Source organism: Miniopterus schreibersii, assembly GCF_964146895.1.
Source record: "Miniopterus schreibersii genome assembly, chromosome: 3".
Classification (NCBI taxonomy): Eukaryota; Metazoa; Chordata; class Mammalia; order Chiroptera; family Miniopteridae; genus Miniopterus; species Miniopterus schreibersii.
Window position 1 is genome coordinate 18,270,401 of NC_138103.1, and position 22,438 is coordinate 18,292,838.

The window sequence follows — 22,438 nt, forward strand, 5'->3', positions numbered from 1 at the left end:
ACTTAAAGAGGTAGAAATGATCACAAAACAATTAGAACGTAAAGATGGTACAATGTTTTAGATACATGGATTCAAGGAATCAAAATATCTGCAAAGACCACTAAATTTGGTTCTGAGTTTCCTACACACCTTTTGCTTTCTTCAACCCATCCTACCTTCCACTTTCTAGTTCTTTACACACTTACCTGAAGGCTGACCCCTCATTCTCCTGGGAAACCCTCCACACCCCTAGTACCATCTCCTAGGAGCCATCTTCCCTGATCCGATTAAGCATCCGACCCTCCATGATCCAGGAAAGCCTGTCATAGATCCATCACCACACTCATGCTATAGGTAAGCCTTCCTGTTAGCCATACTAGCTGGTGGCACTATTGACGATGGGGAACAAGTTTTATTCATTTTTATAGCTGTAGCACATACTGGATCCTCAAATGTCTGTTGAATTAGTAAGTCATGCTTCTGAATCTAACTTAAAGTGGGAAGAGATCCATTTGTGGCCTTAGTTCTTATCTAGCAGCATTTACAAGACTTAAGAGATAGGTCATAGTGGGAATGAAAGCACTTCCTACGAAATACGATGATATTCTTGCTAAAATAGCAGCAACATATTAAAAAGTCAGTTTTAGGTATGGAAACAAAAAGTATGAAATTCCTAATATGTTTATTCTAATGTGTATTAATCAGTACCCAGAGAACATCAGAACACAGGTAGATAGAAAAAGATTTCCCTCTATAAGTGAGTATGGTGACAACAAATGAGATTATCAGAGAAAACCAAGTAATTCTAGAGCTTGCTTCATTGATGGGCAATTATTAAACCCAATGCCTGGTCCAAATTCCAACAATTAGGCTCAGGAACCAAAGAAAATCAAGCAATTTCAGCATCAGCCTTGCCTAAGATGTCAGTCCTGGCCCGGCCGGGCATGGCTCAGCGGCTGAGCGTCGACATAGGATCCAGGCGATTGGGATTCGGTTCCCAGTCAGGGCACATGCCCGGGTTGCGGGCTCGATCAATGACTCTCTCATCATTGATGTTTCTATCTCTCTCTCCCTCTCCTTTCCTCTCTCTGAAATCAATAAAGATACATTAAAAAAAAATTTTTTTAAATGTCAGTCCCTTGTTTTTTCAACACCTTTAAGAATGTCACCTAGAGGGTAAGAAAATCCTACCCTTCAGACCTCTTGATGATGTATAAAATTTCACAATTTAATAGAAAAGTACTCCAAAAAAGCTTTATTTATGAATAAGGGTATGGAGGAGGGCACTTTTCTATGTACTGACTCAATTCTACCAGCGAAACACAGCACCATCAGATGCCACCTGGTGGAGCAGAGGAACCCTACACTGGAATTACAAATTTTCCCCTCTAAGTTCCTCTTAAAAAAATTCATTACAACAGTATTTCCCAAAGGGTGTACTTTAAAAAACTGATGCCACAAGGTTACCTTGGCAACTAAGTTTAGAAATTTGTAAAGGTTAAAGAAAGGAGTGAAAATGGTATCTTTAGTTAATACTATATTTTCTTTTTTTTCCATCACCATTTATCTCCCCCATACCCTCTTCCACCTCCACCCACTCCCTTCCCCCCCCACCCCTGCAATCACCACACTGTTGTCCTTGTCCATGAGTTCGCTCTTTTTTTTTTTTGTTTTGTTCAATCCCTCCACCCTCCTCCCCAAGCTGTCTGCCTGCTCTCTATCTATGAGTCTGTCTCTGTTTTTCTTGTTAGTTCAGTTTTTGTGTATTTTCAAAGTGATACTTAAGTATCATGTGAATTGCAATTCAATTAAGTAGGATTTTAGTGTGGGGACAGTGAGAAGCTAGTGGAAAGAAAAAGAACAACGGACCAGGCAGGGGCCCCCCATACAGTCCTTTTATAAGTGATTCCTACATATTGGTCTATAGAACCTGAAAGGCCAGGCACAAGCATAGCGGTGGTGGTGGAGGGGATACAAAATGACTTAATATCCCACTGCTAAAATATTTCTCATTTAAGCAATTTCAAGGTAAAGTGCCCTTTATTAGTCATTCATTCAACCTTTTAGCTACAACACTGATCAAGCAGAGTGTTAAGAGCTGTAGGACTAAGGCGGCAAAACCTTGGCCTCAAGGCACCCAATAAACAGATAATGAACAAACCAGCTCCTACTCTGGTGGGAGAGATGCTGTCAGTTCTACAGTGAGGTCACCATGAAATACAGAGAATCAGATACGGAGTGCTACAGGAAAAGGGAGGAGGAACACCTGTGTCCACTAGTGGGTCAAGTTACATAATATCTGGTGTACATGCTTTTAAGAAAACAGACACAATACTTAAAGTGCTTTTAAGTGGCCAGGTGGCTTTCTAATTAAGCTACTATAGACTTCAAGACTATTACTTTATTCATACCTGATATATTTTACACAGGATGTGACCTGGTAAAACAAGCATTTACCCTATGTTCACCCTCTCTAAATTTACAGACAGACAATCTCAAACACAGAAAAGTCAAATATTTTGTTGGAGTTTACAGATCCTGTCAAGGGCAGATAGACAAAGGGTAAGAACAGACACTGCCAGCTCCTGAGCCACTGCTTTCCCCCCTAAACAGCACTGTATTCCTTTTGTAGGTAGAATTAAAAAAATAGTACCACACTTCATTGCAAATTTTCTCTCTTAAAAAAAGTCACTGAACCACAGCAGAAAATATTAACATTTTACTAGAACACATTTTACAGCAAATAATGAAATAAGATGAAAAAAAATCAAGCAACCTAAAAATATTGACCCCACCCCTACCAAATTTTCTTTTTTTTAATCCTCACCTGAGGATATTTCTTCCATTGCTTTTCAGAGAGAGTGGAAGGGAGAGAGAAACACCAATGTGAGAGAGAGACAAAGAACGGTTGCGTCCTGCATGCGCCCCGACCAGGGCCAGGGATCGAGCCTGTAACGGAGGTACATGTCCTTGGCAGGAATCGAACCTGGGACCCTTCAGTCCATGGGCTGACACTCTAACCACTGAGTTGAATCAGCTAGGGCCCAAATTTTGCTTAAGCAAAAAAAGAAAGATGTCTGTTTGCCAAGATCAAGTGTGAAAAGGTTAAAAGAGGAATAGGCTTTGCAGTCTGGGAAAAGTGGAGAAGTCTGAGAGACTGGTTTCCCTCAGGATCTTAAAACATACACAGACTGCCAGCCCACAAAATCATTCAACACTCTGAAATGCTTAAACATTAGTGAGGGATGTATAAAACCTAGAATATTCCATAAAATACAAGAATTAGAGGAAGCAGAGTCCAGACTTTACTTAAAATCAAGAAATGATACTGTATTTACTCATGTAAAAAGAGGTATCTAAACCAAGAGAAAACATAGAAATAGACCCAATTACACACAAGAAAATATTTCGTGATAAAGCAAGCATCATCAAGATGAGGAAAAAAGGAAGCATTATTTTGTAAATGGTGCTAACTTATTAGCCAATAAGAAGGGGGGGAATCAAATGCCCACTATACTTTCAGCCAAAGTAAATTTTATTTATTTATTTATTTTCAAAATATATCTTTATTGATTTCAGAGAGAGGGAGGGAGAGGCAGAGAGAGAAATAGAAACATCAATGATGAGTCATTGATCGGCTGCCTCCTGCACGCCCCCTACTGGGGATCAAGCCCGCAACCCCAGCATGTGCCATGACTGGGGGTCACAGGTTCAATTCCCAGTCAAGGCACATGCCAAGGTTAAGGATTTGGTCCCTGGTCCAGGTATATATGGGAGGCAACCTATTGATGTTTCTCTCACATCGATGCTCCTCTCTCTCTCATCCCCCCTTCCTTTTTCTCTAAAATCAATTTTTTTTTAATTGTTTTTAAAGAGAAAAAGAATCACAGATTTAATTACATGAAAATATAGAACTGCTATATAAAAAATTAATGATGATAGTAAACCAGCTAAGAAAATAATCAACAGAAATATAACGAAGAGTTACTGCCCGAACTTCCTAATAGGCAGGCCTACATAAACTGACAAATTAACACCAAGACAGATCAACAGGTAAAGGACATGGGTAACTGAGATGAAAGGAAATAGTTAAAACAACAAAAAGAGAAAGTAGTTAATATTAAGTGCTGAGGTGATAAGTAAAATTTTCCTAATTTCCTTATTATAATGTGCAAAAATATCAAACATATAAACAATCTTAAAAGAATGGCAATGGCAAAGTACCACGGAACCAGATCTTACAACATACTTGAGGGCAGGAATGCGCTGCCCTCTTAGCATATCCCCACCAGCACCTAGGCATAATGCTTCATATATGGTACATGCTCAAAATATTTGTAGACTGATGGCCAGCTAGCTTCAAGAAACAAACGTGCCCGGCCGGGCGTGGCTCAGCGGTTGAGCGTCAACCTAGGATCCAGGTGATTGGGGTTCGATTCCGGGTCAGGGCACATGCCTGGGTTGCGGGCTCAATCAATGACTCTCTCATCATTGATGTGTCTATCTCTCTCTCTCCCTCTCCTTTCCTCTCTCTGAAATCAATAAAGATATATTTTTAAAAAAAAGAAAAAAAGAAAAAGAAACAAACGTCACATTTGTGTCCTGGCTATTTCTAAGACAATTTTAAAAAATCATTGAGGCAATGGAAAGATGTGCATTTTGTAAATGCTTGCGACTTGTTGAACCAGAACATCTGCTTTCTACTACAACAGTTTAAACACTTCTTTCTTCAGTTAAGCTCTCTATAATCAAATGTTAAGTGTGTCGAATGTTTCTCAGGCCTTAATTTGTGTACACAATCTAAACACAACACTGACCCAGAATTTGCACTTCAAACTGTACCATTAAAAAAGAAGTGTGCGTATGTTTCTTACTGAACATCTGCTATTAATAATAAGTAAAATACCATTTAACTTTAAGGTAGGAGAAAGAAAAAAGGAAAAAAGCCCAGACGTCCAAAGCATGATTTATTTTAAGTAGTCCTTCATAGTGCAGGTATTATGGAAAATCATTCCAAATTTGTCTTTTTCTTCTAAAAATGGTTCATTAAAGTGGGAGCTTATTTACAAAAATGAGGTAAGAAATGATTAATTAGAATGAATCTTAGTTTTTGCAAAGTTCATATGCAACAGGATTTTACAAGACTGAGCTAGAATCACAAGATAGGGAAGAAATGTAGTAAAGTTAAACCAGACTAGATTTATTCTGAGAAGAAATTTCATGTAATCATTTGCCAAAATTAGTGATTTAACCAAAGAGCTTCATTTTGTATCTTCAAGTAGTTTTTACCCATTTATTGCCTTCCTTTGCTTAAAAACAGAAAAAAAAAAAAAAACGGGGAAAGGCTACTCTCTTATACTTGAAAAGGTAAACCTCTGAATGAAAAAGTAATAATACAAGATGAATCATTAACACATAACATAAGCTAATCAGGTAACTAAACAAACATGTTTCCACAATCTTGAAATATCCTCTTCAACTAAGAACTTGAATGCTAGCATCACTTTAATGAATGTCTCTAGGTTTCCCTTTCGTATGTAATCTTCAGCTGAGATCTTCGAAGGGCTTTAGTTTTCTAAGATGATTTTTGAATGTCTGCTTGTTAAGCTTACTTAAGTTGGTAATATTTTGTTTTCAAAATTCAAACTAAGTCTTCTTAGTCATCTGAAGCGGTGCACCTCAAAGTCTTTAATGTGGACAGAAGACATAACATACTACATGACAGCTTGATTTCCTCTCTCAGTGGCCCCTGATCAAAAACATGAATACAGCAGATTCTCTATGCATAAAATCTTAAAATAATATATATATTAAAATGGCCAGTCATGTAACTGTTTGATGTATTAATAGTATAAAGCAATCTAACACCCAGTAGATCAACATATTTTTGGTTGGTCTACTGGGGGAAAGACAGTATGGCTATTAATCTGATCATTCACTTGGCAAATAATGATTGAGCCATGCTATGCACCAGACACCAGAGAAAGAAAAGTGTTATTTGAGGGGATCCTGAGGGATGAACAGGGGTTTGACATGTGGGGAGCTGGGCCCTAGGGGCTGGGGAGACAGAGGGCACATTAAAGGCAAAAGGACTAGCATATGCAAAGGTCCAAGTGTGAGGAAAAGGGGGGTAGAGTGAATACTAGTTAAGTGTCCACTGGTCTAGTCCAGGGAAGGGGAAGGGGCTTGGACCACAGTGCTAACAAAGGAGATGGAGACAAGAGCAGATGAAAATGTATCCCACAGAGAACGGACATGATGTTATAACTGATATAAAGAAAGAACATGGAACAACATGAAAAAATGGGTAGGATACAACGTTTAATTTAAAAAGTAGGACTTCATATATGACTTAGCTAAAGTAAAAAAAACAAACATTTGAGAATAGTGAAACTGGCAGTAGGCTTATAGTGTAATGTAACATGACTTTTATTCTTGTAAAAATACTTCTTAAAGGAAATGTATTCCTAAATTATGGTACGTCCACCTGACAATATAACCATTAAAAACTTGGGCCAGAACTTATAATTATGAACACAAAAGAAATGACATAATAAAATTTAAAGTGCAAAATATATAACTGCAGACAGTATGATCAAGCTACATTTTAAAAGGCTAAACACTTAAGAGACTACATCTGAAAGAACACAGTATTTTATGTGCCAATAGAACATAAAACAATACAATTCTTCATATGAATATAGAGAAAAGGAATCAAGAAAATTGAAATAATCATAAAGATAACACATGCAAAAAAGAAGCTATCAATATACATACATTTCTTGTTAAAGTTCTAACGTCTTAATATGAATGATTTTTACCTTTCTTTAATGAATGTAATGCTGAGGTGAAGAAGGTTAAATAACCAGGAGGCTGGGGCGAGCCATTGAACTCAAAGTATCCAAGTACTCCAGGCTGCAGGAACAAGAGCAAAATTAGGTGACTGAGGTGTCACTAATCACTGTGTAATGGGTGACATTTTAAAACAAAAGAAGACATGCTATTATAATTTGACAATTGCAATTTGCTGCATTTCATTTTTTTAAAAAGCCTAACCACATGATAAAAGGTGGGGTTTAGGGTGGACCTTTCCTTCCATTTAGACAACAGGGTTACGGGATACAATTGCACCAGCTTTTACCGGGGGTAATTAATTCAGAGCTGAAACTTCCTTCCCTCTCCCTAAACAGGTCTTTCCACTCTTGACAGTTCTCCTAGGTCCCTGGTTTGAAACCTCACCAACAAGTACAAGTACTCACTTTTGTTTAGGCACTCCAGACAAGTTGTCAAATGTCCTTGTAATCTTCCTTAGATTTCTCCCTCTATTGCTTCCTCTCACTCCAAATACATCTTCACACTTACTAGAAATCAGGTTAAATCTGACTGGCTTCATTTATGTTCCAGGTCATCCTTCGAGGAGCTCTTTCCTCCCCTCACACCCAGAACCAAGCATTTCATAATGACAACTGTCCTCCTGTCAAGTCAGTCTGCAAAGGGCCATCTCTTATTCTCTTGCTCCTCTACCCCCACAAACTTATTTCCATCTGTTCATTCCATTTCACTAAGCTTAGGACAGAATGCCCCTCCATTCTGCCAAACCAATAACTTATCCCCTCCAGATACATTCTGCCTTCCTGTTCAGAATAATTTCTTCCATCTTTTAAGGCCCTGTGGAACTCACTCTCTCCGGTTTTGTTCTGTAATGATTTTATCTGTCTTAAAAGCCAAACTGAGATCCCTGAGGAAAGAGTGCTAGGCTTGGAGTCGGAAGACTTAAGCTAAAGTCCGATAGCTGAATGAGCTTGGGTGAACCCTTCAAAAAAAAGCCTCAGCTTCCTTATCTGGCAAATGGGATAATCCATCACAGGGTTACTGAGAAGAATGAGCTTGATGAACTATACAGCACGAAGCAAATGTAAAGAATCCTCTCTGGCCCTAAAGCATGTAACATCATACTCTTAATAAATAATTGTGGAGCTGATCTGATCACTGAGACAAAATCGGACCCAAAAGATAAGGCATAAATTTAATTTGGTGGGAAAATTTAAAATCAGTAAGTTGTATAAAAAAGGAAATTTCTGATCTGTAGTGGAACATACTATCTTTCAAATCCAAATCACTTGCTTATTCTCAAAAGATTAAATTTTAAATAAATCACTTGGTTTTTAAGATAGTCAGAATGTTGAATCTTAATACTATCTTAAAAAATCCTGCAAATAATTAATTTCTAAAACTGAGAACATTGGAAATCAAAGTTTTAAAAACAGGATTTTCTTTTGCTAAACTCCTTCAAAATCTTTTTTTTTAATCTTCACCGGAGGATATGTTTAGAGAGGAAGGGAGAGAGAGAAACAGTGATGTGAGAGAGAAACATGGATCAGTTGCCTCCCAAAAGTGCCCCAACCGGGGAGCAAACCCAGAACCTAGGTATGTGCTCTGACCAGGAATAGAACCTGCAACCTTTTGGTATATGGATGACACTCCAACCAAGTGAGCCACCCTGCCAGGACTCCTACAAAATCTTTTTAACAAGCCAATCCAGAATTGGCTTAAAGTAGAACTGCAAAGTGTTTGGGTTCTTAAGGTTTCAAATCAGGCTACCTAGAACAAAAGAAAAACAAAATCTTTAGACATTCTAGTCACTTAGTTAATGGTGGATGCAAGATTACAAACATGGAAACTACTGGAAAAATTGAGTCATTTAAGTTTCTTTATAGTCAGGCCAATCTCCCAAACCAAAGCGAAATGGAATAAATTCATCGAAATATTAATAAATGTTTCACTGAAAAAAATTAAATGAGATGAATTTCAGCTCTCTTCTCACATCATGTTATCTCGTGGCTTCACAAAAATGAACATATGGCCCATAAACACATTTATATCTACATGAATGTATGCAACTACACATGTGTCTATGTATACATATGCACACCATGTACGGACATTAATGGAAGTAAAAAAATTTGAATCCTGCCTGGCCAGTATGGCTCAGTGACTGAGCGTCGACCTATGAACCAGGAGGTCACAGTTTGATTCCCAGTCAGGGTACATGCCTGGGTTGCGGGCTCCATCCCCAGTAGGGGGTGTGCAGGAGGCAGCCAATCAATGACTCTCTCATCACTGATGTTTCTATCTCCCTCTTCCTTCCTCTCTCTGAAATCAATAAAAACATTTATAAAAATAAAAATTTGAATACTGAGTCTTCAAGGGAAACCCCAATTAAGCCTTTAAAAATGAACAGTTTGGCCTGGCCGGGTGTGGCTCAGCGGTTAAGCGTCAGCCTAGGATCCAGGGGATCAGGGTTCGATTCCCGGTCAGGGCACATGCCCGGTTGCAGGCTTGATCAATGACTCTCTCCTCATTAATGTTTCTGTCTCTCTCTCTCTCTCTATCCTTTCCTCTCTCTGAAATCAATAAAGATATATTTAAAAATAAATAAAAATAAATAAATAAATAAAAATAAAAATGAACAGTTTGAACCATTTGCAGGGGTCCTTTATGGACATTTCTACAGTGTAAGGGTTTATTCTTGTCAATTGTATCACTGCTGCAATTTCCCAAGGGCTACATAGCTTGGATGAAGGAGCCTCTATCTTCAGAAGAACTGGTACTAAACTTTTCAAGTAGTCTGACCAAAGAAATTCCATAAACAATATAAAACAAATAATCTCATACGCAAAATTATTTTCACTTTTCATTGCCAAAGAAACAGAGATCATAAGATTCAACACCTATATGAGATGATTTAAAGCTGTATACTATTTAAAAAGAAAACAGAAAACAGGCAAAATATATTTTAAGTATTATTTTTCAAATATTCACAATACTCTGACAATCTGCATTAAATTTGAAAATTGCTCTGTTTGAGAATGTAACTTAAAGTAATAAAAAGAGGAAATAAAGTGAAGTGCTAGTTATCTATTTATTTCTATTAGAAATTACCATTTAAAAGTCACTAATCTGACTGGTCTTGCTCTAGGTCAAGCAAGTTTTGCAACCATTTCCCCAAAGTTTCAGTGTCTCCCTAACGGAAGGTGTATTTGAGAAGTGATTACATATTTCAGAGTTCCTTCAACAGTTCTTTCTAAAACCTGAAAAAAGGGCAGTTTGGGGAATAAAACATATGTATATTCACATACGCAAACCTCTCTAGGCCTAGGTCCCTTGTTTGCTCAGTTGCAAATAGGCCAGGGGCTGGTTCAAAGCACAACTCTAACCCTGCCTAATATACTTCTGAGGCTCTCTTTCAGATGAGCCAACTGAGCACATAAGCCAGCCTGATACTGGGTTACAGTCAGGGTGCAAGCCCTGCTGGTATGTAAGTTGTCCCTCCTCACTTTGCCACTTACCATGTGTAAAGATCATCTGATCCCAGGTTCCAATTGCAGTGTTTCTATTAGTCCACTCCCAAATGCTTAAACAGTCATAGGAACTCAACCATGAACATGAATTTTGGGAGGATACTACTCAACCCTCTACACCTTGTTTATCTGTTTTCCTTTGTTACCTATCTCCACGTTAGAACTCCATGAAACAGGCTCTTTCTTGTTCATCACCATGCCTCCAGCACAGAGCAGGCACAAAATAAACATTTGTTAATGAATGAATGGGGATAAAAAGATGAATAAGACAATACTCCTTTGTCAAGTTTACAACTGAGCAAACATAACATAGTGAATGCCAGATTATAATTTGACCCACTTTGTGTTTTTAATTCCATTCCATAATGTACAGTATATTTGGTACCTGCTAGAATGAGGTTAAAAATAGACTTTATAGGAGAGCAGCAAATCTTCATCAGCATTAAATATTTATTTCCTAAGTGAATACTATTTGCAGCTTGGAATAAATTTCAGCAAATGATGTACACACCCTCCAGTGGTGTTTTTACTCAATGGTAATTGAAATATTTCTGCACTAATATTAACTCACACCTAGAAAACTTAAAACTATTTAGTTCATAGTGCTATAAGACTGTAAATTGACAGAAACAGTATCTATTTATTTGCTTAGCATTCAGAGTAGTCTTTTACTAACAAACAACAGCACAACAACAGGTGCCAAACATTCTACTTGGTGCTTCTCCAAAATGCTCAGGTTTTCTATCACCTGGCAATTTACCCAACACCATGTTTCCCCCTCCAAAAGATTCCCAAGCCTTTTCTCACCCCACTTAAATATAAAACAACCTGGTTTACTAAAACAGGTAAGAATAAACCAATGGATGTATGTGAAATCACTACTCTTAAATAGATAAATTCTAGAAACTCATGAAAAGATTTAGAAAAGATTTTGGCTGCCTTATGTAAGATAAGAGTTATAAATAATACTATTGGCATTTAGTGGGTAGAATAAAAGGTACGAATCAGATGATTCTGATAAAAAAAATAAAAAATCATTACTGACGTAGAAGCTACTGATACCTGCCAAATGAAGCCCAAAAAATACCAAAATTAGAAGATCCATAAAACTAGTGACTTTGAAAGTGACATTACCATTACTTGGTCCTATCTCTTTTTCAATCAACTTAATTTCCATCAAAATTAAAATGACACTGGGATGTTTGCCTATATTGTCCACAAGTAATAAATCACATTTTCCTGTCTGTATCTCAAATAGGGCATGTACTTCGGCTGCAGACTCAATCCATAGCCCTGGTTGGTACATGTGTGGGAGGCAACCAATTGATGTGTCTCACATCGATGTTTGTTTCTTTCCCTCCCTCCCTCTCCCCCTCTCCTCCTCTCTCCCTCCCTTCCACTCTCTCTGAAAAGCAATGAAAAAAAATCCTCAGGTGAGGATAAAAAAATATTTTCCATTGGTTACAAACTTCTACTTTTCTAGGCAATTCAATATCAAATAATCTGAATAGACTTTTAAATATATATATATCTTTATTGATTTCAGAGAGAGGAAGGGAGAGGGGGAGAGAGAGTTGAAACATCAATGATGAGAGAGTCGTCATTAATCGGCTTCCTCCTGCACACCCCAGACTAGGAATCCGGGAACAAGCCCACAACCCGGGCATGTACCCTGGCTGGGAATCGAACAGCAATCTCCTGGTCAATGTGAAACCACTGAGCCATGCCCGGCCAGGCTCAACAGACTTTTGAAAGGATTCATCTATAGGACTTACACAAATTCAAATCAAGATATAATTACAGCATTCTTCTCCATATAGCAATATAAGCATATATGAATAGACATCAGTATACACATAATAAAAGTTTATGTGAATAGCCCTAGCCAGGTGGCTCAGTTAGTTGGATCATCTTCCCGAATACCAAAAGCTTGTGGGTTCGATTCTCAGTCAGGGCACATACTGGTCTGGACACATACAGGAGGCAACCAGTTGATGTTTTTCTCTCACATCAATGTTTCTCTCGCTCTCTCTCTCCCCCCTCCCTCCCTTCCTGTCTCTCTCTCTAAAATCAATAAAAACATATCTTCAAGTGAGGATAAAAAAAAGTTTATGTCAATACAGAAAGTTGTTAATTTCAGGAGATCAACATCTCTCAAGTAATAAACACTGTTCAATTTTATGATGGTCCAAACTGTTTGCAAATATCTGGATTAGAGACAAATCAATTTATAATAATTAATCAATATGTTTTTTAATGAGGGGAAAATTATCAAATGCACTACTATAAGACATCACAAACACATCTAGAGACATACGCAAAAATAATGCCATTCTAACAAACCTCAGAAGTGCCACAAAATGTTAAATAATTATTCTGGCCTAATTTCGGTATACCTAAATTTAACATACTTTATAATGAAACTCTTATTTATAAAAAATATAAATTAGGAGATAAGAATTGTGATCATAACAAGCATCTTTCTCAGTAAGATTTCTTTAAATCAGCAAGGTCCTCAAAATACTTAGAATGCATACTTTTTTTTAAATCCTCACCCGAGGATATGTTTAGAGAGGAAAGGAGAGAGAGAGAAACAGTGATGTGAGAGAGAAACATGAATCAGTTGCCTCCCAAAGGTGCCCCGACCAGGGATTGAACCTGAAATGTAGGTATGTGCTCTGAACAGCAATAGAACCCGCAACCTTTTGGTGTACAGGACAATGCTCTAACCAAGTGTGCCACCCAGCCAGAGCAGGATGCATGCATTTTGAGAGTGGTTACGGACTAACGATTTGAATACAAAGCTGAGTCTCAGGGATGGCTCTACTGATATAACTCCCTTAGTCCCCCACAAATAACACTTCAGAATTTGCTAATCAAGTCACTGCTTAGTTTTCATCTTCTCTCTACTGCCACTGTTATAAGCCCATAAAGTTGCAACAATTGTGGAATTGTGCGTACGTGAAAAAAAGATGTGCGTATACTAACACCTGTAAGGCATCATCTCTTAAGGCCTTATTTGGGGAACAGTAATTTATAGTGGTGGTTGTCAACTGGAGCAACCCCCCCCCCCAATTCCAAGGAACATTTGGTAATGCCTGGATATTTTTGGTTGTCACAACTAAGGGGAGGAGAGGGTGTTACTAGTATCTAGTAGGTAAAGATCAAGGGTGCTTCTAAACATCCTGCAAAGCACAGGACAGCATCCACCACAAAAAATTATCTGATTCCAAATGTTAATAATGCCGAGGTTGAGAAATCTTAATTCAGAGGAATGTCCAAAAGTATATGTGCTCTAGAGTGGGACCTCCTTTACCTTTCCCATTTATTTAACTGTCAAACCATGGCAGTGGTTTCATTTCTAGCTCTGGAATGCCGTCTTTATGTTCTCATATACAATGTGTGTATCCAATTGATACCACTTCTTTCTAGGCTGGATTTGGTATGTTTCACAAGATAGTTTCACAAGTGTCATCTTGGGGTTGACTCTCAAGTTCTGTCACAATTAATCAAATATTGTCTCTTGTCAACCAGATGATTTCATCTCAATGAAAAGCCTAGCGAAAGATGAAAGTCATGATAAAAGCTATCTACAGTTTGGGGGAGGAAGTTCCTTTAAAGACCAACAGAAGCTGTACAGTGGTCTCATTTTGGCAGCACTCTTTTGGTTCTGTTCAAAGGCAGTCTAAACACTGCTATATATCATTCTAATTTAGTGGGCTGGGCTGCCAAAACAACCTTGAGTAATGTCACTGGCACATCAGTGAGTGTGATGTGAACTCAATGTTAAACTGGGAGCATAATCTCTAAAAGCACTGTAAAAAGCAGGTTCAGAGAATGCAGAGGCTAAATAAAGCTAAGAACTCATCCTTGCTGCTCAGTCATAAACATGCATTTGTCTCTCTCCTACAGACACAACTAGAGAGGACACTTCAAACATCTTAGAGGAAAGAAATTTTAAAAAAGATTAAAAAGATCTCTAATACAGATCTTCAAAGGCATTGTCACAAAAATACCTTTCCAACTAAAAACTGATGAACCTTCTTCCTCTGTCTGCCTCTTTCCAACCTCTCTAAAATTCACCAAGGACAAAACAGTCAAGGGGGATTATCTGAGCCAATTCTCTTATTTTAGAGATGAAAAATCTGTTAAACTCAGAAATCAGAGATTTGTTATAGTCAAAGTTAAAACCCAGGCTGAGTTCTTCTCCTTATTATGTGACTTCTGCTAAGACCGGGCTCAGATCTCTCTGGATACAAATCCCTGATTGAGCTGGAAATAATAATAAAGCTGCATCTCAGTGTTCTTACTAGGGTCAAAGATCTCAATTTCTTCCACGTCTTTTTTTTGGAAGGATAAATACATGCTGCGTGCTATCTGTTGATGTCCCACAGCTCCTCTCCCAATTTTCTCTTTACTTTTTAGAGGAGATTAAAAAAAAGAAAAAACAGAGGGTAACGATCAAAACTGGGTGCAGTATTTTACAAAAATCTCAACAGCACAACTGAAGGAAGACTGCTTGGCCTTTGCAGGTCATTTTGATCCTTTTAATTATAAAACAAATAAGAGGTGTCTTTATTTGGCAGGCATTATACACATTTTAAGTATCTCTGAACAGTGATAAATGTACAAGATTTTTCCACTATTTTTCGTTTATTGGGACTACATCCTAGGCATTTGCATGTTTTATCTCATTTAATCCCTGTGTTACAGATGAGAAAATGTAGACTTAAAGAGGTTTAGTAACTAGTCTAAAGCCATACAGCTAATAAGTGACAGAGCTGAGAATACACTCAGGCCTGTCCGAATCCTGATTCTTCACCATGCTGCTATACCCACCTCTAGTGACTCTGCCTGGCATCTACTGTGAATCTACATGAAAACCCACTTATCACACAATTACTGCATCTAAGGGTTAAAAGGAGTCTCAAGAATACCCTGTTCTAGGCCCCTGATGCCTGGCAGGTGAGTGACCTGTCCCAAGCTACAGACCTAGTTAGTGCTGCCAAAGACACTAGGCCCAGGTGTCTACCAGCCTACCCAGGCAAAATGGGAGACACGACCACAGACATCCATCCTTCATCCACATTAAGAGTAAAGAAGCATTTACTCTGATGCACATCTGAGAACTACAAGCAGAAGAACTAGATATTAATACTGCTATTTGGTGAATCTGCTCAGTTAACATATAAATAGTATTTCTAACATGATTGAAAAAGCTGTAAATGATGTTCTAGTGAAAGAAATTCATATCCAATCTATAAAAAAATCTACAGAGCACAAAAATTCAATCCATCACTATTACTAAATTTCAAATTATGAGGTCTGGATTCATATGGTTTTTATCTCTATCCCATACTTAAAATCTTAATTTTATTGAATCTAAGTACCATTTTTAATTGTTGCTGGTTCCCTGGTGGTCTAGTGGATTCAGCTCTTGCACTTGTTGTACCCAAGTATGATTTTACACTTGCTCCAATAAATTTTTGTGGAACTATTTTTACATTTTATTGAGATTATTTTAAGCTTTATACTGGCATCTCAATAATAAACTGTCCTGCACATGCTTTGAACATCCTTATCAGGAGTTGAAGTTGGCAATGGCAAAGCAGTTAACACCTTAAAATAGTTATGCAATTTATAAAATATAAAGGAAAATATTTTCAGTTTTGTTTTGCTTTTAAAGGCTAAACTATAACTGACAAGAAAACCAGATATCTCATCAGTAAGGTGGCATAAAGCATCAAATAAAATTTTTAGAAATTTGCAGCTGCATATAAATTGTAAGTTAATTCTTACATACTCTAAATTAATTGTGAGACAAACTGAAAGTTTATTATAAATTCCCAAATAAAAAATAAACAAGATTTTTGCAAGCATTCTATTTTCTTAAAACTCACTGGACCAAACATCCCTATAATCAAGTACCTCAAAAAGCATTTAATTGGGCTCAGCCAGCGTGGCTCAGTTGGTTGAGCGTCATCCCATGCACCAGGAGGTTGTGATTTGATTCCTGGTCAGGGCATATGCCCAGGTTGGGGCTCGATCCCCAGTAGGGGGCATGCAGGAGGCAGCTGATGGATATTTCTCTCTCCCTTACTCCCTCTGAAATCAATAAAAAATATGTTGTTTTTTTAAAAAAACATTTAATTGGGGCTTATCTATAATGTGATCTTTTAATTGCTGCAAAACAGGAGGTATAAAAACTTTTCTAATACAAGCAATCCAATACAAACCGGTGAAGCCTTGGGAATGGAAGGAGATATGAAAGACAGGTACCTCGTAGTTTGAGAGAAAATCTAGTAATTCTGATTGAGATGAGATGTACAGAAGTGGTTTCATCACCCGGCGGACAAACTTCTCAATGTAAACAGCACTCATGGGGCCTCTGTATTCGATTGGTCCAAAACTAGTACCAAAAAAATAAAAAAATAAAAATAATATACCATGCATTAAACCTGTAATGTATAACTGAAATAATCAACAACACAAAATGAAAATGTCCTGCTCTAGGATCCTGACTGATTTATAGGTAAGCAGCCTTCTTTGTCTCAGGAGGTGACCAGAGGACCAATTAAGAAGCATTTATGTGAGGAAAGGTACAAGCAGCCATTTCAAGCAATCTCTGAAAAATGAATTAATCCCACAATATTTCCTTAAAAAACAAAATAAAAAGGCAACCTTGGAAACTGACCAAATGCTAAAGGATTCCAGGATCTGAACTACACAATTCAATGTAGAGGGGCAGGCTTTCCTTTGAGCAGTTGGCACCTTGACCTACTAAAAAGTAGTTATTAAATATTCCCAGAGGCATTTACACAAAGGATCACCAAACGAATCTTAAACCTATTTAAAGCTTTATTGCAATAACAAAAAAACAAATAACACAAGTTATGTGAAGGGACAAGTCAGAGACTTGTATAAATGATTTTCCTTATTTTCCACTCCAGTTGTATTAGGGATGCACAGCAATTTGATTTAGTATTGCTAAGCAATACTACTAACATTCAGTTATCCTCCTAATAAGCTAATCAGAATCCTCATACGGCTTTCTTTGATTTTGTATAATACCAACAGACATTGCTCAAATATAGCTGGATGCTATGTGGAATGGGTAGGGAGTATGGTGAAAGTCAGCAACTCTATAACCATTCTTCTCTCTAAACAGAAATTGATATTAAACTTACTGTTAATAGCAAAAGTAGACAAAGCACAATAAAGAATTATATAAATGCTATGGTCATAATACTATAATATTTGGTTACAGAAATTAACACACACATATAATGTGATAAGATAAACACAATTCTTCAGTGTGCACTGTAGAATATGATGCAAAGAAATATTAGCATGAAAAAAGTAAAAATAGCATTCTACGTGCATAACTGGGAGACAGAGTTAACAAGTCTATAACTCAAGACTTACTACAACTAATTTGTCAATTAATTTTTAAAATTGGTTTAAAAATCACCAACAACCCTATCAACTATCAACATTTTTTAAAGGAAGAAATCAAAAATCATCTGATAATTTCTTTTATTCACTAAAAACAAGCCAACCAATCTGGAAACCTCATCTACTCAAGCAAACAGGCTCTGCTGAGTTTTCCTGGCATGATGTTAGAGTCCCAGTGACTTGTAATAAGAAGATCCCAGAATGCAGGATGGGGAACATGTTTTAGCAACATGCTATAGCCATCACCGTAGGACAAGTGGACCTAGGGCTACTGAGCTTCATACAGAGTGTTTTGAGAAACGATTCCCTGCCTCAGAGCCTTTTATAAACTGTCTTTGTTACTGGCATTAATACAAGCCAAAAAAGTGGAATCTGTGCTTGCTTCAGTAGCACATATACTAAAAAAAAGTGGAATCTACTTTCACAAAAAAGAAAAGCCTATTAATTTCTTTAAGCAGCTACAACTAGGTAAGTCAGTATATGAACAGAAACAACACACACAGCAGCAGTGGTATGTCCAGTGATGAGACTCAAAGGTCACATTTGCAAGCACATGATCCAAAAGAATCTCAAGACTACCAAATACTCACAAGAGAGTTGAGCTGAAGGAATACATTCATTCATATGTGTTATGTGTAAAACAGAGGGCTTGAAGATTCTTAAATAGAATATGAAAAGGCTACCTTTTGGATATTTCTCTGCCTTAGCACTTTCTTCTCTTTTTGATACACTGGGAATGGCACATGTTGAAATGAGTTTTAATAGACCTGGACTGACTTAAATAAGTAAAAATTTAACAGGGAAAGATGAGGAGCAAGCTCTTCAAGGTGAGTAACAACCTCAAATTCCTCATCTATAAAATGAGAGGGGTGGACTAGATCTTTTTAAAGTTCCTTTCATGTCTTTTCAATCTTTCTATAAAACTAAGAAAAAAACAGTGTAAGATAACATTGCATACCCCATATAAACCAAAATGATATTTTTTACTAGATTCAAGGGAATTCTTCTCATTTTAATGTCACATCAAGTTAAGTCCACCTCTAGGCAGCTGGCTTGATTACATATAGTTGCTAGTCCTATACTGCCCGCTAGGCAACTATGTCGTATTTCCTATTTCCAAATATCTCCTATTTCCAAGAAAAGAAATGCAGGGACCGTCATGAAACAAGCTCATTATCCCATTAAAAGAGCACAGAGTTTTAGAACCTTCAAGTACAGCACTTTATATTTACCTTTAAAAAAAAAGTAACCATGAGAAAGTTCCTCTGAGAAAGTATTCATATATCTAGAGGAAATTTTGAGGATGAATATGGGGCAGGAAAGTATGTTTTTGCCCAAATACTATTTACTAGCTCCTGAGAAACAAAACTATGTGCCACACAACATTTTATGTTAGAGACACGAAGTGTGATGGAATGTAACAGATAATCCATAAATGATAATTTGTTGATGGTTTGTTATAAATTGTCATTGATTAAGGCCCAAGAAGTTTAGAGAGAAAAAATAAAAAGTAAAGCTCTTACTAATCACATCTTCTTTACCCATTTTACCTTCATTAACAAACTTTACGCCAGAATCCCATCTCTTGTCTCCCAAATCCTTTAAGTCAAATTTTAGACATTACTCAATACCCACAGCAAGGTCTAGGCACTACTCCAAAATCAAGCACCAATATTTCTGCTGCAAAATGAATAAACTAGCACCTTAAGTAGGATAAAGACTACAGGCGGCCTCTTATTACTTCAGGCCAGATGAATGGGGACAAAATTTATGAAAAGTCCTTCAGGTTTTCAGAGCTCTTTGGATTTCAGAATTACAGATACCGGATTGTGGCCTTGTAGTAATTCTCTTCCCAGCTGAAAAGATGGGAAGATACCCTTTTGATTATGCTATCCTATGCTATCTTGCCAGGTAACTGGATAAAGACTTTTACGTATTTTTATAAGATAAAACACTTTTAGGATATCTGAAATGTACAGCCACACAATGGAGTAACTGCTACTATTAAAAACAATGCTGTAGCCCGGCCAAGCGTGGCTCAGCGGTTGAGCATCGACCTAGGATCCAGGTGACCGGGGTAAGATTCCCGGTCAGGGCACATGCCCGGGTGTGGGCTCGATCAATGACTTTCTCATCATTGATGTTTCCATCTCTCTCTCTCCCTCTCCTTTCCTCTCTCTGAAATCAATAAAGATATATTTAAAAACAAACAAACAAAAAACAACAACAACAATGCTGCAGAATATGTAATGACATGAAAAGAAAAAGCAGTTTAGGAAAGAGTATTACTACATGATAATGTCTTTATTTTTTAAAAGGAGAGGGTATGACAAGAGAATATAAATCAAAACACATAGTGATTATGTATGGCTGATAAAATTATCCAGATCCTCTTATTTATTTTTGCTTATATGTATTTTCTCAATCTAATACTTTTAAATGGGAAAAACAAAATCACTTCAAAATTGATAAACTTAGTTGGAATTAGAAACACTACTTAATATTTCTTACCTCCGATGATACAGATATATTACAGGAAAATAAAAGAAATGCTTCTGTTTTCTGCATTTCCCCTGGTTCCACCAACAGTTAATTGCCACAAACAACACCTGCAGAGCCAAAAAAGGTTTCAAATGACTATGAATAACAACTGAAAAACTGCAAAGACTTAAAAGATAAAATTATAGATATGGAACTATTCTTCTCTGAAACAGAAAGTGTAAAAAAAATTGTCTTAAGAGTTCAAAGAAGGTTATCAGTGACTGCTACAAAAAAAAAAGAAAGACTCTTATCAATAGTGTCTAACTAGAACTGAGTATTCTGGAGTCTGGCCCAAGAGAAAAATTATTTCCTTTGAATTCTAAAGTGAATGAGCACCAAAGAGCTTTTTCTAAGCATGACTGACACGAAAACTTAGTTGAAGGATATGTCTTTTGATAGTCAAATTGAGTATCTGAGAATGAAAATATGTTATCTATAAATAAAACATCACGAATTTCAAAAGACCATCTTAATGACTATATTAAAAACTAATAAAAATAATGGGTGATTAAAGCTATTTTCTAAAATGTAGTATGAATAGCAATAATGTGGATTAAGTACATATTTATAGGTGGATGCTGAAGTATTTAAGAAGCGTCCCTATGTCTGCAATTTACTTTGAAACTTACAAAAATAGATGGATTAATAGTTAGATTGAAGCAAAGTTTCTCAACTTTGGTAGTACTGAAATTTGGGGTTTGAACTGTTGTGAGTTTTTTTTCGTTGTTATGTTTGTTTTTGTTGTGAGGGGCTGTCGTACACACTGAATGAAGGATGATGTAGGGTAGGAATGGGGAATGTCCAGCCCATGGGCCAAAATCATTTGGTCTGGCCCTGCCAAGGCAACTGCAGGCAGGACTCAAAATTCAATACATCTAGGAACTTTTTTCATAGCTAATTTTTAAATATGGCCCTTGAATGATATTATAAATATCCAAATGGCCCTTGGCAGAAAAAAGGTTCCCCACCCCTACTGTAGAGCGTTTAGCAGTATTCCTGGTCTTTTATTCATTAGATGCCAATAGCATTCCCCTCTAGAGTACCATAAAAACTTCTCTGGACATTGCCAAAGGTTCCCCTGGGGGACAAAACTGCACTAGTTGAGAGCCACTGATTAGAGGAATAACAACATAAATAAAAATATAATAAAATGTTAACAGAATTTAAGTGGTATGTCTATGGAAAATTCCTTCACCTCTGCCATATGTTTAAAAATTTTTATAATTAACATTAAAAAAATATGAAGACTACAAAAAGTCACTTTTGGATGCCTTATACTTACTAGATAGCAATACTGTTCAAACTTAGTGGAAACTCTTTACAGCTCCTTTTAGAGTCTATTTATGAGAAAGAAAAGCAAAAATATCTTTACTTAAGGTTGATATCTCATTTTTTACTCAAAAATAAGGCACAATCTACCATGGTTGCTCATTTTACTAAGCAATGTGGCTCAAAAGATTTTTGCTTGTTTCTGAAAATACACCTGCTCCTTTTCCCTACTGAGAACTGGGAAAGAAGCTGGGGAAAATTTTTGAAATAAAACAGTGCCAGTCAGTTGTTCATGGCACTATGACCTCAGTCATTTGTTCTGTAACCTTTAACAAACTGCTGTGCCCTCTAAGCCTGAGGTCCTGCCTCAGAAGAACAGGAGCACCAGCATCAGAGCTTGCAGAGCTGTTGTGAGGAACAGCACAGGACCAGGCACTCCCAAATACTATTTCTATGGACTCACTCTGAAGGGAATACTACTTAAATTGACAGTAAGAGTAAGTGATTGACACCATAATATATAATTCTCCACTTGTTCTCCACATGTTCTCTAAATTCAGAAAACTTGGGGAATGACTGGCAAAGTGTTGATTTCCTTTATGCTAACATACTGCTTTGCCTCCCAGTGCTCCATTAGAGTTCCTGTTTCCTTCCTGGAAGTATCTGTCAATTTGGTTACTATTTGCCATTTAAAGGGGGGTAGAAGGGGAGACAGGGGAATAGAGCAAATCCATGGACCCACTGTTGGAACACAAAATCATACCCCACCCCAAAGAATTAATGTTACAGGGAATGAAGAGCTATATTTAAACAGTACTTGGTACCACATTCAG

General features: G+C 37.1%; 1 protein-coding gene across 3 annotated transcripts in view; it reads right to left on the bottom strand.

Annotated features, from left to right (window-relative positions):
• TXNDC11 (thioredoxin domain containing 11) overlaps window positions 1-22,438 on the bottom strand; it is a 58,136-nt gene that overhangs the window by 28,317 nt on the left and 7,381 nt on the right. For 2 of the 3 annotated variants that reach the window (XM_081131618.1, XM_081131620.1), the window contains exons 3-5: window positions 20,307-20,404; window positions 16,620-16,749; window positions 6,801-6,894 (exon numbers count right to left, since the gene is read on the bottom strand). In XM_081131618.1, the coding sequence (XP_080987744.1) occupies window positions 6,801-6,894; window positions 16,620-16,749; window positions 20,307-20,404 (322 nt within the window). The remainder of the gene's footprint in view (window positions 1-6,800; window positions 6,895-16,619; window positions 16,750-20,306; window positions 20,405-22,438) is intronic. The other variant, XM_081131619.1, reaches the window with a different exon arrangement.